This window comes from Tenrec ecaudatus, chromosome 5, assembly GCF_050624435.1.
Source record: "Tenrec ecaudatus isolate mTenEca1 chromosome 5, mTenEca1.hap1, whole genome shotgun sequence".
In the NCBI taxonomy this organism is placed as follows: Eukaryota; Metazoa; Chordata; class Mammalia; order Afrosoricida; family Tenrecidae; genus Tenrec; species Tenrec ecaudatus.
In genome coordinates, this window is record NC_134534.1 from 132,747,406 (window position 1) to 132,764,985 (window position 17,580).

General features: G+C 46.5%; 1 protein-coding gene across 1 annotated transcript in view; it reads left to right on the top strand.

The window, feature by feature from the left end:
- FRMD4B (FERM domain containing 4B) overlaps positions 1–17,580 on the top strand; it is a 308,744-nt gene that overhangs the window by 267,444 nt on the left and 23,720 nt on the right. The window contains exon 12 of the mRNA XM_075549903.1: positions 16,880–16,956. Within this exon, the coding sequence (XP_075406018.1) occupies positions 16,880–16,956 (77 nt within the window). The remainder of the gene's footprint in view (positions 1–16,879; positions 16,957–17,580) is intronic.

A 17,580-nucleotide genomic window follows, 5' to 3' on the forward strand; every position in this document is an offset into this window, starting at 1 on the left:
GATGTCTGATGTCTGGTCCCTTGTACACCTCCTTAATCTATTTACACGTTTTTCTTTCTTTAAAATTTTTTTCTTTTTCTTAAATTAATTTGTTCTTTTATAGGTCAATTTGTTTTCTTTTTTTGTTGTCATCACTGTGTTATCATTCGTGGCCTTGTCTTGCTGTGCTTTGTTTTTTGGTTCGTATTATTATCTCTACAGATCCGTCTAGATAAGATAGGCTGGATGAACAGTCTGGAGGAGAAAACAACAGGACCGATGGTTCTGGGAGAACATGGGCGAGGGGGAGGGGGGGTAAGGAGGTGATGCTGACCAACCCAGGGACAGGGGAGCAACAAGTGATCCAAAATTAGTGGCAAGAAGGGTGTGAGAGGCCTGGTAGGGATTCAGCAAGGGCAACGTAACAGAGAGAAATTACTGAAACCTAAATGAAGGCTGAGCATGACAGTGGGACAAGAGGAAAGGAAAAGGAAGCAGAGGAAAGGGCATTTAGAGAGGTCTAACTACAGGCCTTTCCTGTTTCTATTCCTTCTTCTTTCCCAGCCCTTCTGAACCTTGCCCTTGAGTGGGTGCTGCCCTTTGATCTTAGGGTTAATTATATGGTTTGATTTGAAGATTACATAAGGTGACATTTGGGGCTTAGAATTTAAAGATTTTTCTCAGGGCAATACTCTCAGATGTGCATCCACCCTTCATCGCTCTAGAAAATCTAGAGCCCGTGAGCATTTGAAATTCTCTTCTGCATTATCCTTTCCCCGTTTTGATCAGGATGTTTAGATGGGTTCTTTGATCAAAGTATTCAGACGTGGTAGCCATTGTCCACTCAGTTCATCTGATCACATGGCAAAGGAGGCAGGTGTTCATGGAGGCAGTTAGCATCTACTGCCTTCTCTTTCCTTATGCCTTAGACTTCCATTGCTCCAGGTGAAGAAGTCCCATGACTATGCCTTGGGCGGCTACTTGCAAGCTTTCAAGACCCCAGGGACTACCCAGCAGGCCAGGGGATAGAACCGAAGCACTAAACGCACCGTGAGGCCGCTGACCAGATGTTTCATATAAGCACTCTTCATGGCTTTTCACTATAAAGCTTTTGAAGTCTTGCAGCCAACAAGTGACTTTCAACTCGTGTGATCAAGTGATGTAGGGCAAGAGTTTCGGAGGCACCAGAGTGCCTAAGGTGTGATGCAAATTAGTAGGGAAAAAATTCAATTCTGGACTTAAGCCACAAAACATTCAGGCCATTACAAATTCAGATCATAAGCAGTTTCCCCATTTAATCCTCTCTTTGAACCTGAGTGTGCCCCTGCACTGTGAAAACACACCAGGTACAACTTAATTTCAAACCAAAGACCAGTTGGACTTACAATCTAGCCAAGCTTCACTTAAAAAATTGATTAAATGCTTTAAACAACAAAAAAACAAACTCACTTGCATCCAGTGGAGGCCGACTCACAGCGACCCTATAGACAGCGTAGAACTGCTCCTGGGGGTTTCCGAGACAGTGAGTCAGTGGTTCTCAACCTTCCTCATGTCGCAACCCTTTCTTTTTTTTTACATTTTATTAGGCGCTCATACAGCCGCAACCCTTTCATGCAGTTCCTCATGTGGTGACCCCCAACCGTAAAATTATTTTTGTTGCTAGTTCATCACTGTAATTTTGCTACTGATAATGTATCGGATGACCCCTGTGAGAAGGTTGTTCGACCCCCAGAGGAGTCGAGACCCACAGGTTGAGAAACACTGGTATAAGTCCTTATGGAAGTAAAAAAAAGCCTCCTCTTACTCACTTAGAGCAACTGGTAGTTTTGAACTGCTGACCTTGTGCTGACCAACACACACACAAACTTGTATATTCCTTCTAGGTTTTTCTTTCAATCATTATATCAAGGGGAAATGTCTATTCTTTATAAACAGGTAGTGAGTCGGTGGCTGAGGAAACTTATCAGTGCATGTCATGAGTGATTTGTACTCCACTAACTGCAGGTTACTAGTTGGGCTGAGAAGCACCAGGTCAGTGCTTCAGACCCACCAGCCACTCTAGGGGATAAAGAGGAGGCTCTTTGCTCCAGTCAAGATTTGCTCTCTGGAAAGCTGTGGAGCAGTTCTTTCGTGGCCTATCGGGTTGAATGAATTGGAACTAACTCTATGGTGTGGGGTTTCATGTTGTCGTCGTTGTTATTTGGGGAACATCTTAAGGAGCCACTGTGGTGCGACGGCTAAGCATTGGCCTGCGAACTAATAGCTCTGCCTATCGAGCCACCTGGCCCACTGTGGGAAAATGCTGTGGCCATCTGCTTCTGGAAAGAATACAGCCGTGGACACCCTGCGGGCAGCTGTGCTCTGGCTCACGGGGCCGATGGCAATGAGTTCTCTCAACAAGTTCTTTAAGCTGGGAGAACTAGAGCCTGTCGGTGCTGGGCATCATGAAATGGCGAGTACTAGACCAAGTGTCCAGGGTAGACCTTCCTGGTTAGAAATGTCCTTCAAGATCATCGCTTTCCTCGTTACTATCATGCACTAAGAAGCACTTGATCACCCAAAGGCATTTTAGTGTGAGATATTTAACTTTCACTTAACTGATTTTTTGTTGACTTTTTTTAATTATTGGATTTTCCAAATGCCTGAAGACAAATGAAATTCAGTTACAAGCACTTGAAGCCTTCCTATTTCCTTGTCCGGAAAATGCAGAGTTCATTTCATTTGAAGACAATGACTTACTTATTTTTCCAAACATGGCCACCCTGAGCACAGCTAACCCCCCACCCACCCCCTTAGCTCTTCAACTACCACCACTCCATCGTGGACCCCAATCCAGATGCTGCTCAAACTCGGGCTGAAGTGACGTGTGCGGAGAAAAGAGAAGACCCGTGTTGCCAAGTCATAAGAGCCACGTGAACACAAAATGAAGTGCGGTGTGGAAGGAAAGGAAATAAATGGGATTGCAAAATGTCAGCCGCCAGAGACCGGTCCACCCTGTTTGCAAAGCGTCTCACCAAGCTGCAACCACAACAATAATCAATCTGATTGTTGAGGCCTTGAGCGGAGGCCGTGGGAAGCAAGCCGGCGGCCTGTCGCATGAGTGGAAGTCAGAAGTCACCCTGGACTGCTCTCTACTGGCCGGCCAACTCGGAGCTTTCACTCACCCTTGCTGGGCCTTCGTTGTTTCAGCCATTGAATTAAAATAATAACGAATTCTCTGTCATCTATCTGCCGCGCAGATCACTGGGAGGTCCCAGTGAGGGAGTGGCGCTTTTTTTTCTACTAAGTAGCCATGGTTCCCTCCTCACCCTACCCTACTTCATCCTGAATTGCTATGGAGCGTCTGCTGGGCAGTGCAGGTGTTTCTCTTCTCTTCTGCTCCTGTTGTCCTTGCCCTGCGCTGGAGACCCATGGCAAGCCCGTGCACAATGAAACCAAATGCTGCTCGCCATCATCCCTTGGGAACCACAGGGCTGTCACTGGTGGATGTTCAAAAGCAGCCTGCCAGCCTTTCTTCCTCGTCTGGCTTAGTCTGGAGGTGGCTGCACATGAGGTGTGCTGGCTGGGAATCAAACCTAAGCTTCTTGCATGCAAGTGAGAATTCTACCCCTGGACACCAGTTCTTTTAAGACAAGGAAACAGGTGATCCAATGCCCCTTCCCTTTTGGCTAATTCCCAGGCCTCAGTTAGGCAGCCTTCTTTTTGCATGCACCAGCCAAGGAAAGAGAGTCTGAACATTCAGAAAGCAAACCCGGGGGGCGGGGGGGCTTGTCATTTTCACCCACAGTCCTTTGGCTAGGACTCAATTGATCACTTGATCAAATCTAGCTTCAAGGGAGACTTGGATGTATAGGTAGTTGATCAAGTGAAACGTCTCAAGGTGATTATTATTAAATACCACACCCACTGCCATTAAATTGATCCTGCCTCATATATAGGGTGTCTGAGACTGGGAATCTTTATAGGAACAAGAAACCTTATCTTTCTTCCACAGAATGGTTGCTGGATTTGAACTGCTGTCCTTGCAGTTAGCAACCTAGCGTGTCGCCCCTTGGCCACTCGTGTTCCTTGTTCTGAAAAGGAAAATGGATTACGGGGACATAAGTAGCCTCTGCCACTCGCAGCTTGTTTCCTTTTCGGTCTGTGAGGCGGTTGGTTGGCGAGAAGCAGTAAGTGAGTTAGCGAAGAAATACGGGGCCGGTTGTAGACGAGATGGGGATGGGTGGGGGGACTTGTGTGATGTGTTTGGGAAGCCCTCCCTGAAGAGGCCACTCTCTGGCTGAGTCCTGCAGGGTGAGAAGGAATGTGGCCTTGAAGGGCCGGGCATCCAGGGGCAGGAAGAAGACTGGCCTGTGAGTCCAGCCGAGAGGATACGACCTCACAGAGCCAGGGCTTCCTGTGGCAAAAGGCGAGCGTTTGTGCCGTTGGAAGTGAGGGAAGGGAGTGTGGGTGGGCGGCAACGCCGTCAGACGGTCAGTGCTCCGTCCATGCTCATTTCTAGGCGTGCACAAAGAGCTGGGTGGGTGATGCTGCGGGGAACGTTGAACATCTCCATGAAGGGCGTAGACAGCAGAGATGGCTTCTGTGAACAAAGACTTGATGGCTTGAGAGTTCCTCAACCATAAAATTATTTTTGTTTTACTTAGAGCAGAATTTGGGTGAAAAACTCAAGAAATAAAAAAAAAAAGAGGACCTGATGCAAAGGGCTTAAGTGGAGAGCAAATGCTTTGAAAATGATGAGGGCAAAGAATGTACAGATGTGCTTTACACAACTGATGTATGTATAGATTGTGATAAGAGTTGTATGTGTCCCTAATAAAATGTTTAAAAAGAAAAACTCAAGATATCAAATGCATCCATCCTTCTGGAAGAAATTTCTCATAATAGACTGTCACCTTCTTCAAAATACTTATTTAGTCCATTCTGTTTGCAAGGACACTGAGGCAGTGCTGTATACACAGTATCCCATTTATGGAAAAAGCCACAGTTCCTGTATCAAGAATTCACAATCCAGCTGGCAAGACAGAATGATATTCAAAATCTGGATTGTATTTCAAAAGTTTGGTCCCCAGCCTAGGTACTGACCAGAAGCACAGCCCAGCCGAGGCATGTCATACACAGCCAGCACCCATCTGTCAGAGAAGGCGTCCACGCTCCTGAGAAGCTCCACAGCCTTGAAGTGGAGCTGCCAGAATCAGAAAGACCAGATGCAAGCCTCGTCAGTCTAGTTCTGAAAATCGGCCGGCGAAAGCCTTATGGTTCACAGCAGAGCCTGGTCCAGTCCTCAGACAATCATGAGATGACACAGGATCGAGCACCATTTCATATGACCTCGTAGGACAGCAGCTGTGAAATACAACACAGTCCTTCCGATGCCTGTGAGCCCGGGTCAGCGGTGACTGCACCACATGCATGCAGGGAGCGCTTGCAAGCAAGTACTGACAGGAAGCACTTAGATCAGCCTGGGGACGGATTCAGCCACAGGAAGTGTGAGTGAGGTGACATCCTCTTAGACAGTCAGATGTAAATGTTATGTTTCCTGGCATGAATAACCTCATCTAATCTTTTTTTCCAAAATACTCAGAATAGCATTTCTTGCATTTAAGGTGTGATATAGTTGGTTGGTTTTTTTCTTTTTAAAAAAAAATCGCTTTATTGGGGCTCATGCAACTCTTATCACAATCCATACATACATCTATTGTGTCAAGCACATTTGCACATTTGTTGCCATCACCATTTTCAAAATATTTTCTTTCTACTTGAGCCCTTGGTATCAACTCCTCATTTTCCCCCCTCTCCCTCACCCTCTCTCCCTCACAAACCCTTGATAATTTATAAATTATTATTTTTTCATGTCTTATTCTGACCAATGTCTCCCTTCACCCACTTTTCTGTTGTCCGTCCCCCAGGAAGGGGGTTATATGTAGATCACTGTGATTAGTTCCCCCTTTCCCTTACCCTTCTGGTATCATTACTCATTATTGGTCCTGAGGCGTTTATCGGTCCTGGATTCCCTGTGTTTCCAGCTCTTATCTGTACCAGTGTGTACATCCTCTGGTCTAGCTGGATTTGTAAGATAGAATTGGGGTCCTGTTAGTGGGGGTGGGTGGAATGAAGCATTAAAGCACTAGAGGAAAGTTGTATGTTTTATCAGTGCTGTGCTGCACCCTGACTGGCTCGTCTCCTCCCTGTGACCCCTACTGTAAGGGGATGTCCAGCGGCCTTCAGACGGCCTTTGGGTCTCCACTGTTGGTTGATTTTTCAATGTCTGTAAGGTTCTGATATCACATCATAAAATGTAATTTCCCCCTCTCCTGAGTAGAACATTGCATAATGTTTTATAATTTGACTTATGTATACTTGACACTGTTATCAAGGCCACCTCTAGTGTGTTCGGATATAAGCCTTCTGGTAAGTGACATTCATTTGCCTTTAGAAAACGACCTGACCCCCACCTGTTAGAATTACAAAGAGAAAGGGGAAGGAAAAAGAGAGAAAGCTGTCGGAATAAGCATTTGTTCTTGAATTTATTACCCAGTTGAGAGAATTGTTGTTGTTGTTGTTGTTGTCGGAATAAGCATTTGTTCTTGAATTTATTACCCAGTTGAGAGAATTGTTGTTGTTGTTGTTGTTGTCGGAATAAGCATTTGTTCTTGAATTTATTACCCAGTTGAGAGAATTGTTGTTGTTGTTGTTTGCCATCGAGTCAGCTCTGACCCACAGCTACCCTGTGAACAACCGAACCAAACCCTGCCCGGTCCCAGCCTCACCATCCATTGTTCCTATGCTGAGCCCAGGGATGGAGCCACCGTGTCAGTCCATCTCCTTGAGGGCCTTCCGCTTTGTCACAGCCCCTCCACTTTACCAAACATGATGTCCTTCTACACGGACTGGCTTCGGGTGGTGTGGAGGAGGGGGTTACTTGTTGGGCTGCTAACTGCAAGGTCAGCAGTTCAAAAACCACCAGCTGCTCCAATGGAGAAAAGCAAGGCTTTCCACTTCTGATGACAGAACTAGAACTCCAAAGGAAATTATTTTTAAATAAAAATGTTATCCCATTATCACATTGCTCTCACTGCCATCGAGTCAATCCTGACTCATCGTGAGCCTGCAGGGCAGAGTAGAGCGCCCCTTTTGGACTTCCAAGACTGTAACTCTTTCCAGGAGTAGAACACCCTCATCTTTCTCACTAGTGGTTTCAAACTGCTGACCTGGCAGGAAGCAGCCCCACGAGTAACCCACCGAGACAGCAGGGCTCCCGCGATCAGAACCTGTGGACGTCCCCAGATATTGTCTTGGAAGGCAAGACTCCTCAGTCCTGGCACCCTTGACATTTGGGACTAGCTAATTCTTTACTGTGGGGCTGTGCTGTGCATTCTCGTAGATATCTATCCACTTCCTTGACCTCCACCCACTAGATGCCAATACCGCCTCCCCGACACACTGTGTGACAACCAGTGTCCCCACACGTTGCCGAGTGTGCGACCTGCTCCATCGAGTTTTCTAGGATGTCACTCCGAGAGCAGATCCCCAGATTATGCTCCGTCAGAGCCGTGGGTGGGTTCGCACCATGGACTGTAAGGTCAGCAGCCAAGCGGATGTATTCCCTGCTATCCGTGTCTCCACCGGTACGGATGTGCCCTGGGAAGGACGTAGCCTTCATCGAGCTAGACCAAGTGGTCTTCTCTGTTATGAATTATCCAAGACAAAAGAAACAGGACAAACTCTTGGTGTATAAATTTTCAACATCTTCAATTAAAGAAAAAAAATCCCATTCTCCTACAATATTCTGTTTTGTGAGACTCCAGAAGGCGACCCAGATCCACTTCCTTGAACTTGAGTCCTCACCGTGTGCTCCCTCAAGCACAACTCTTTCAAAAGAAACACGGGAGAAGAAGAAAGGATAAATGATCCATTTTGTCTTGCCTCGGGAGATTTCAGGGGATTACTCAGGGTGAATCATTGATGTACAATCATACATTCAAGCTGGGATGATCCCAAATGTAATCATTTCCAGGTGAATTCACTGTTGAACGATTAACTGATATTACACGTACTCTTGAAAAGCCAAGCCTCTGCAGACATCTTCTCCATCCTTCTCGAGGGTACTGTTACACCTGTGGCGAGGACACACTTTCAGTTGGTCAAGACTGAGGACAGTTTGGTCTTTCATGCCCCCTGAGAACTCCCGCTTGCCCTGGACAGGTGTCAGACACATTCCTTCTGACCTCTATGCCCCAGGCAGGAGGAAAATTGCTACCCAACCTCTGTCCATTGGGTGTGTCCCTGAGTGCTCCCCCCTCCTCACCTGTAACCTGGGCAACACAGGAGCAGCCAGCAGATTTCCCATCTCGGGGTAAATCAGGAAGCCAATGGTGGCAGCAACAGAAACTATTTTGAGTGGGACAAAAACTCACAGAATGGGAAGCCTAGATATGTCAGCAGAACAACTCGGCCACTGCCCCCATCAATGAGAAGACAGATGTGGCATTGGACAGCGGTTCTAGTTCGGTTCTGGGTTATTCAGCGACCATGCCATGGCCAGTAAAAAGAGGCATGAATGTTCTTCATAACAAATAACAACTAGCTTTCTCACTTCCAGAATGTCTAGTGTGAGCCAGAAACTAAGTGCTTCACAACCAGCTTGTGGAAATTTTCAACAATGCTGTGTGGCAGGCACTGTTGGTCCCATTTTACCGATGAGGAGTCTGCGACTCAAAGGTGAAGCAACTTGCCCCACATAACACCCCTGCAGGGGCGGAACCAGGGCCAGACGACGCTCTGCGTGCAGTCAGCTCATCTAAGCACCACAGGGAGAGGGGCCTATCAATCATTCACTGGCAAGAACCAGGACCTTGCACACAGAAGGTGTGCACCAGCGCTTGTTAGTTAATGGATACCTGCTGGCTGGGAGTGCTCCGGAAGGACACGCTGCCGTTTTCCAAACTCCCTCTGCTCTTCTTACATGAAGGTGCTTCAGAAAAGTCTTTGGAGAACTTTCTGTCCATCCAAGGATCAGAGGTTTCTTCTTATTACAGTATCTGTTCTTAGTATATTATTTATGCATTCTCATTATTTTGCACAAGTTTATATTTTTATTACATTTATTTTTGTAAGTTCACTTCTTTATTATTATAACATTTATTCTTTTTAAAAAAATACTTTTACTGGGGACTCTAACATCTCTTATCACAATCCATAGATTCCCCCAGTGTGTCGAGCACATGTGCACATAGGCCGCCATCATCACTTTCACAGCCTTCTCTCCCACTTGAGCCCCTGATATCTGCTCCCCATGTCTTCCCCCTCCCACCCCCACATGCCCTAATGAGCCCTTGATAAGTTATAGATTATTGTTTCCATATTCTTATATTTTGATAATAAGCAATTTATGATTATATTATTTTACACAAGTTCACTTTCAAAGTTGGGGTTTGATTCTAGGCAGCAAGGTTTCTGTGGTAGCTATTACATTTTGGATTCTTTGGGGTTTTTTAATACTGTCTTTTTTTTTTTTACATGTTCTCTTTCCCTTAGAATTTCTTGATTACCGTTGTTAATCTCCTGTCTAGATTGTCCCTCTTTTACTTTTTTCTCTCTTATCTATTTATCTATCTAACTGATTTTGTGATCTCTAAATTAACCCCCAGCTTTGTCCTCTTGTGCTTTCTGCTTCCTTCTTTTGACCCCAGAGGTCGCAAAATCCATCCTGTGCCAAGAGATGAAAACAAAGCCAAGGCCATTGCCATTGGGTCAACTCTGACCGCTAACTTTCAGGTGTTCACCTTCTTAAAGGTATTTCTTTTTTTTATCATGAGCACCATATATAATCTAAAGCCACAGAATTTCAAATTCAGCAGCTGCTAGTAAATGCTACATAAATAACCAAACCAAACCCACTGTGGGTGAGTTGATTCCAACTCATACACTCTTTCATAGCCTCCAAAATCCTACAAAGGAAAACCATGAGTTATAAGCAACTCGATGGCAGTGGAATATTTGTTGTTGTTTTCTTGTCTTTTTAAAAAAATCATTTTCCTGGGGTCTATACAGCTCTTATCACAATCCTTGCATCCATCATTGTGTCAAGCACATTTGCACATTTGTTGCCATCATCATTCTCAAAACATTTTCTTTCTACGTGAGCCCTTGGTATCAGCTCCTCATTTTTCCTCTCGCCCCCACCCCCCTTCCTCATGAACCCTTGATAAATTATAAATCATTATTATTTGTCATATCTTAAACTGACCGATGTGTCCCTTCACCCACTTTTTCTGTTGTGTGTTCCCCTGCAAGGGGGTTATATGTAAATCATTGTGATCGGTTTCCCCTTTCTCCCCCAACCTTGCCCTTACCCTCCTGGGATCGCTACTCTCATTACTGATCCTGAGGGGTTTATCTGTCCTGGATTCCCTGTGGTTCCACCACCTATGTGAACCAGTGTACATGCTCTGGTCTAGCCAGATTTGTAAGGTAGAATTGGAGTCATGATAGTGGGTGGGAGGAAGCTTTAAAGAACTAGAGGAAAGTCGTGTTTTGTTTTCTGGAAGGCGCTACACCCTGTAAGAGTTTTCTACGTAATAGAGATACCAGAGTCCTCCACATAATAGGAAAGGTGACGCATACCTGCTTTTTCAACCTTCTTTCAAAATTTCATCTCTCATGTTTTCTCTACACCCATTCTTCATCTTTCAAGTCAGTCAGGTTATTCCTTATTACAGGACAGGCTATTTCTATACTGCAGAGGCACCAGCAAGTCAGGTCAGCCTGATGGTGTATTTTTTGTCAGTTTACACTTGTCTGGAATCTCCCCTGGATTTTGGCCTGAGGGAATGTGTTCTTAATCCTATCAGGAAAACCCTGGCATGGAGCAAATGAAAGGAAAGGTGCATTGCTTGCCTGCCTGCAGTGTGCCAGGCTCTGCCCAAGGCACCTTACAGGGGGGGTCCTTCGTTGTTTCTGGGTTTTGAACTTTTTATTGTGAATTAGGTGAATTACAAAGCAGATGATCATTTTTGCATTCAAGAATTCATACCATGTTGTTGGAATTCACCTGCACTCCATAGCTGAATGCACCTCCTCCCTGTGCTTGCTGTACTCCAGCTCTGTGCTGTGTCCTTGAATAAGTATTGTCCTCTTGACCGTGAATGGTTACGTATTCTAACACAAGGGTGAGTTCAGTTCCAGGCCTGACGGATAACTACCAGTCGCGGGGGTTCCGCCAGTTTCTATCCAACCAATAAGCCCGGTCTCTTTTATTGCTTTGAGTTCCCCTCCACATTTTTCCACTCCCAGAAAGAGTGCGTTTTAGAAAGCAACAGGGACAGTGCTACCCTGGCCGTGTCGGGTGGCTATGAGGCAGAATCAACTCGATGGCAGTGAGTTTGTTTTTGTTTTTTGATATTCAGAACCTTTGAAGTGATCCTATTCAGAGAGTTTGTAGTTATAGCTGGGCACCATCTAATTCTTCTGGTCTCAGGGTTGTGCAGACTGATGTTCGCATGGTCCATTCAGCCATTGGGCTAATTGTTTCCATGTATCTTCCACGGTTTGCTGTTCACTTTTCCCATGGATGAAAGAGACCAATAGTTGCTTTCTATTTTCTTTTATAACAATCCTTTCTTTTGTTTTTGTTTTAATGTTTGTGTGTGTGTGTGTGTGTGTGTGTGTGTGTGTGTGTGTGTGAATTAAGTGGGAGGGGAGTGACATTTCAGACCATCAACTCTGCATGCAGCAGCTCAAGCTAATCATCAGTGCCCCGACCCCCGACACCTCTTTTGTCTCCAAGCCCCTGTCTCTGGATTTCCCTTCTCCCTCTCATGGATCTCTAGCCTCTGGGTCACCTACGTCCATACTTGTTGAACCCATTGCTTCATCTTTCCACCCTGGCCTTCCCTCCTTTGGGGACCTCCAAAGTGTTCCCCGTGGCGGGCAAGCCTTTACCCTCGCAGTAGTGATCTCACGCATTACTTGTCCCTGTGTGGTTGACTTAACTGCGCGCCGCATAATGCTCTGTGCCACGAGGTGCTTCTAAGACGGTAACTCTGTGCATGAGTAGAAAGTCTCGTCTTCCTCCCGAGGGGTGGCTGGGGTTTCTAACTATTGACCATAGTGTTAGCAGCCCACTGCAGAACCACTGTGCCACCAGGGCTCCGCTTTCAGCCCTACAGCAGTGGATTAGAGTTCCAGTCTTTCCACACCTTTTCGTCATTTGTTAGTTTGTGTGTTTTTGAACTTTGCTACTGATGCTGGAGGAAGATGATATCTCATCGTCACTTTGATTTGATTTGCACTAGCATCTCTCGAGTTGCTGATGATCAACCTCATCCCATCCAATGTGTGTCGGCTGCCTGAATGTCTTCTTTCGTGAAGTGTTGGTTCAGGTCCATAGTGTTGTCCAACTAAACGAATTCGCCTCACTTGCATGCCTTTGCCATTTCAGAGCTTCCCCTTGTTCCCTTAGACCTAGAACACCAACATAAGCACAATGGAAGAAAGGTTGCAGGCATTCCGAAAGAAAAATTCACGCCTTCCCTGCCCCTAGCTCAGTTGGTACCATGACAGCAGTATTTCCCGTGTGGCCTCAAACATTGAGCAGACTCACAATGGTGATAATGAAAAAAGACATCCGAGATCGGAGCCTCTCACATGACAAACTCAATGCCATCAAGTCGATTCCAGCTCGGAGGACTGGAAGCTGAGAATCTCATGCTCATACAAAATAGAATGATCTATGTACTATAAAGGTTTAATGCTATTTTTATTTTAGAAAATAAAGGAGGCTTGGTGAGGCTCAGTTAACGCACCCAACAGCTGATTGAAAAGTGACTGGCCAAACCCACCAGCTACTCCAAGAGCAAAAGATGTGGCCATCTGTCTGTCTCCCTAAGGATTACGGGCTAGGAAGCCCTCCGGGGCAGCTCTGCTCCTTCCTACAGGATCATTAGTCTAAACTGGCATAAGAACAACAGGTATAGGAAAAATACAAAAGGGTATTTCCCCCCAAAATCAATTTCCCCCCAAAACTATATTTAAATTTTTTTTTAAAACAACCTTATCACCTTCAAGGTACTCTCCATTACACTGAACACATCTGTCAAATCTGAGATTCCATTCTCAGAAACGTTTTCCTGACTCCTCTGATTGGATAGCTGACAGCACCTCCCTCATTTTTTTCTTCACCTCTCCTACTTCATCAAATCGCTGTCATTTTATGTCCCTCTTCATTCATGGAAACAAAAAGAAATTGCACAGAGTGAGGCCAGATGAGTCAGATGCATGGAGCAAGAGAGGCATGCTGTATTTTGCCAAAAACTGGAGCACTGGCTGCGTGAGCAGGCACATTATCATGGTAGCAAAAGCAGTCCCCTCAAGTGCCACAAATCAGGCCTTTTTTGTGGCACACTGTTGCACAGTCTGTTCAGCATCTCTAAATAGAAAGTGTGATTAGCCATCTGACCTGGCGGAATGAACTCCAAATGCACAAGTTGGCATTTTCATCCATTCAGGAAGTTGATGGACATCCAAAATGAGGTTTGTCATCAATCAACATTGCACCTTTTTTTGAAAGGAAAAACCACTCGTACCCGAGTTTTTCCATAGTGCTGTCCTTGTAAGCTGTGTTCAATATCACAAACAATTTCTGCATTATTCTTACTGAGCAAGAAACAGAATTTCACAGCTGCACGCTGTTCTCTTAAATCGGGCATGACAAAAAATGAGGTTTGAGCAAAACTGCTTTTGTGAAAAAGTTCACTGTGACCAGAGAGAAACTTCCCAGGTGACACCACTGGGTGCACTAACTCAGAGCGAGCTGCTTGATGCTCGCCTAGCGGGAAACATGCGTGCTATGAAAGCTCCACTCCTCCCAGCACAATTCTGGTTCTTTGAGGAGTACCCCCTCGTCCAATACCACTTGTCCACACACCTGAATTCACATTGGCTTCATCTTAATTTCATTTAACAAAAGGAAGCATCAATGATGGCAGGAAATTTTTCTGTGTTACATCCTCTTTGTCTGTTTGGTTTCTCCAGCCCAGAGGCAGGAATTAAGTTTGTGCCATTCCCGTCCACTTAAAGGAAATCACATTTTGCCCAGACTTTTAAAGAGTTCAGGTGGGGAAATGGCTGTGCCTTTGGAACTTAATGGCCCAGCTAATGATTCGCATTCAATGGCTAACCAAGAAATGTTGGCAGTTCCACCCCTTACTCAAACCCACCTACTCACCCACCCACACCCACCCTCACTCCCAGCCCCAGCCCACCCCCACCAGTGATGCCCTGGGCGAAAGGACCTGGCGATCTGTCCCTGAACCAGGACACCTGTGGACACCTGGTGCAGCCGTTCGACTCCATAGGGCTGCCGTGAGTTGAAATCAATTCAGTGGCAGCAGGTTTGGCTTGGTCGTTTCGAACACAAAAATTCACTCTTCTTCCCCAACTTCCTCTGTAAACCCACTTGCCATCTCGTTATTTAAATTCTCTGAGTAAATCAAGGTCCTTCACGTCTTAAGCAGAGTTTGCGCTCAGAGGAGGGCATCCTGGTGGTGCAGAGTTCAAGCACAGGGCTGCTAAGTGGAAGTGGAGCTGCTTAAACCCACCAGCCGCTCCGCAGGAGGAAGATGCAGCCGTCTGCTTCCACGGAGATTTAAAAATAAAAATTAACAAACCCTCTCTGCCATTCAGATGCCAACTTATAGCAGACTTATAGGACACGCTAGAACTGCCCCTGTCGGGGTGCCAAGACGGGACTCTGTCTGAGAGCTGAAAGCCTTGTCTTTCTCTCAGAGCAGCTGGTGGTTTCAAACTGCTGACCTTGACATTAGTAGCCCGACCTGTAACCACTCTGCCACCACGCCCTTCCATAAAGCTCACAGCCTGAGGGAGCCTGCGGGGACTGCTCTTCTCGGGGTCTGATTAGGTCTCTGTAAGTCAGACCAACTCTGCGCCATGTTTGGGGCCCGGATATTCACGAAGAGCCAGCTGCCCTCCCTGCAGGCCTGGGCCGAGTGCTGTCGGAAGCGGTGGCCTTTCAGGGTTGTGAGCGATAAGGGGGAGGTGATAGCTCTCAGGGATCAGGTTTCAAGTCCAGCCCCGGTTTTCATGTGTGTGGGAATGGACTAAAAGGAAAACACAGCTGAGCAGCATTGTAGCTCTTCCTGTCGAACCTGTTCACGTCCAGGGGTGAGTAAGGCTGGGAAGAACTCTCCCCCAGCAACAGCCTCAGGTGAAATCTATGCCTGGATTCAAAGCCTTGCTCTTCCCGGGAAGCCTCCCCAGAGCGCAGACTGCACCCAGTGGAAAAGGTTTCTGGTTTCTGGGGAAACCTGCGAGTGAGAACTTTGCTCTCTCCGCTCTCCGCCGACCTGGAGCAGGGCTGGGAGGTGCCCCCAGCCGGCTGGGCTGCTGATGTCAGTCGTGTGTCAGCTGTGGGAGGCTTGGTTTGTGAAACCGAGTTACACCTAAGTGTCTTATGAAACTCCTGTTCAGAATTCACCAGGGCAGCCGCCGGGTGGGGGGCAGTAGAAGGCACCCCGGGGGTTCCCCTCGCATTTCGATTCCCACTTGGGAACCTGTGGATTTAAAGAAATGGAAGTCTGAAGCCCACGGACATTTGAAGAGATCGGTATGTAGCCGTATGCTTTCACTCGCTCCTCTTTGAACTGGTGTGCATGTCGCAGCCACAGACAGCTGCGGGTCAGGCCCACCGGGGCTGCGTTCTGAGCACGGGCTTGTTTGTTTTACTCGGTTTGGCTTGGGGCTCTGTCTGAGCAGTTTTTGTTCATGGCATATACGCAGGGACCTGCAGTGCCTTCAGCTCCCGTTCAGGCCGTTTCCCCATTTGTGAAAAGTCTTGGTGTCCTGACTCCAGGAAACGGCTTTGCTGATAGTGCCTTGCAGGAGGGTTCTTTAGCCTGATCCAAGCTGTTGGGAAATTATTCCTATTTAGAAGATAAGCATGCTTTTTTAGGAGTCTTTGCATAGCACTGAGAAATCCAGCCAGTGTCTGTGAGTGCAGGGAAGTGGCTGAGCAGCGATTCCCTCATCCTCAGGGCTGGGGCAAGAGGAATTCACCTCTCAAGTCCAAGTTGAGAAGAACAAGTTGAGGCTTAGGCTAACACAAGATCTAACATGTGGAATTGAGAAAGACCCTTGAAGTCCTGCGCTGCTTATTCAGTTCTGTGAATGAGCTGTCACCCTTTCAGATGCACGTTGCTCATAAGTCCGGTTTCTCCCCGACCAAGTGGCAAATACCACTGAGCACAGCGCTGAATGTACAGCAATGGATTCTGTTTGTGAATGCCAGGGCTCTAGCTCAGAATGGAAGTGGGCACCACCAACCTGGCCCCCCGCCCCTGTCTTTCACCCCATTTCCTATTCCTGAGTTCCTATGGCTAGCAGGGAAGCTGGTGTGGGTGGGGAAATCAAGAAGCACCTCAAAGCTTGGGCTTCCTTTTTACTTTCACTTTATTATTCTTTTAAACCTTATCTCTGATTTTACTGAAACACCTCTTTGAATATGTTTCCATTTAAATGTGAAACCAACAGCTCTGAGCAGAAGACATGCGTTTACCGGAATCTACTAGCATTTTGCCGCTCCACTCTTTTACTGAGTTGAGTCAAAGGAAAATAGTCTGTATGTTCCACTATAAGGCGCAAGGAAGATTGACTGGTGAGGTGAAACGTAATAGTTACGGTCAGGGGGGAGAAAAAAGAATGAACATATTTCCGGTTGTAGTTAATGTGTAAAAAGACTGAGTCACATATTTGTGCTTGGAATCTTATTGGCACAAGCCTTCCTGGGAACTTAAAATCACTTGGCAATGAAGTCGATCCAACCATTTAGAAAATTAAGCGTAATTAAAGCTCTGTGGCGTTTCTGTCTTCTTCCCTTTTTTAGTTATTCCAATGGAAACAGCTGGAGAACTTATATTTCCGTGAGAAGAAATTTGCCGTGGAGGTTCACGATCCACGAAGGTGAGGGGCGCAGCCTTTGCTCGGTGTGGTCCCGGTGGTGTGACGGAGAGTGCTGCTAAGAACGTCGGTGCTCAGGTGTCTGTGCGCGTACGCACTTGCTCCTCATGGCCTTCCACCCAGGAGCAGACTTGCTGGGTCCTCTGGTCACTCTAAGTGTAGCCTTTTGAGAAGCGCTCGTATTGCTTTCCAGAGTGGCTCCCCATTCTGCTGTCCCACCAGCTGTGTCTGAGGCTCTCAAGTTCTCCACACCCCACACCAGACATTAAATTATAGCTATTGGAGTAATGTGCAGTGGGATCTCCTAGTGGTTTTCATTTGCATTTCCCTCCCAACAAATGATGCTGACCATCTTTTCGTGTCCTCATTGGCCCTTTGGGTATATAGCTTCTTTAGGGAGATGTCTATTCAGAGCCTTATTTTAAAGTTCAGTAGTCTCGGTCACTGTAAAGAGTTCTTGGGTAGTGTAAACAGTTAATTTACTCAGCTGCTAGCTAAAGGTTAGAAGTTCGAATCCACCCGGAGGCACCTCAGAAGAAAGTTCTAGTGACATACTTCTGAAAAACCAGCCATCGGAAACCCCACAGCGCACGCTTCTACTCTGACACGCAGGGTGGTCGTGAGTCA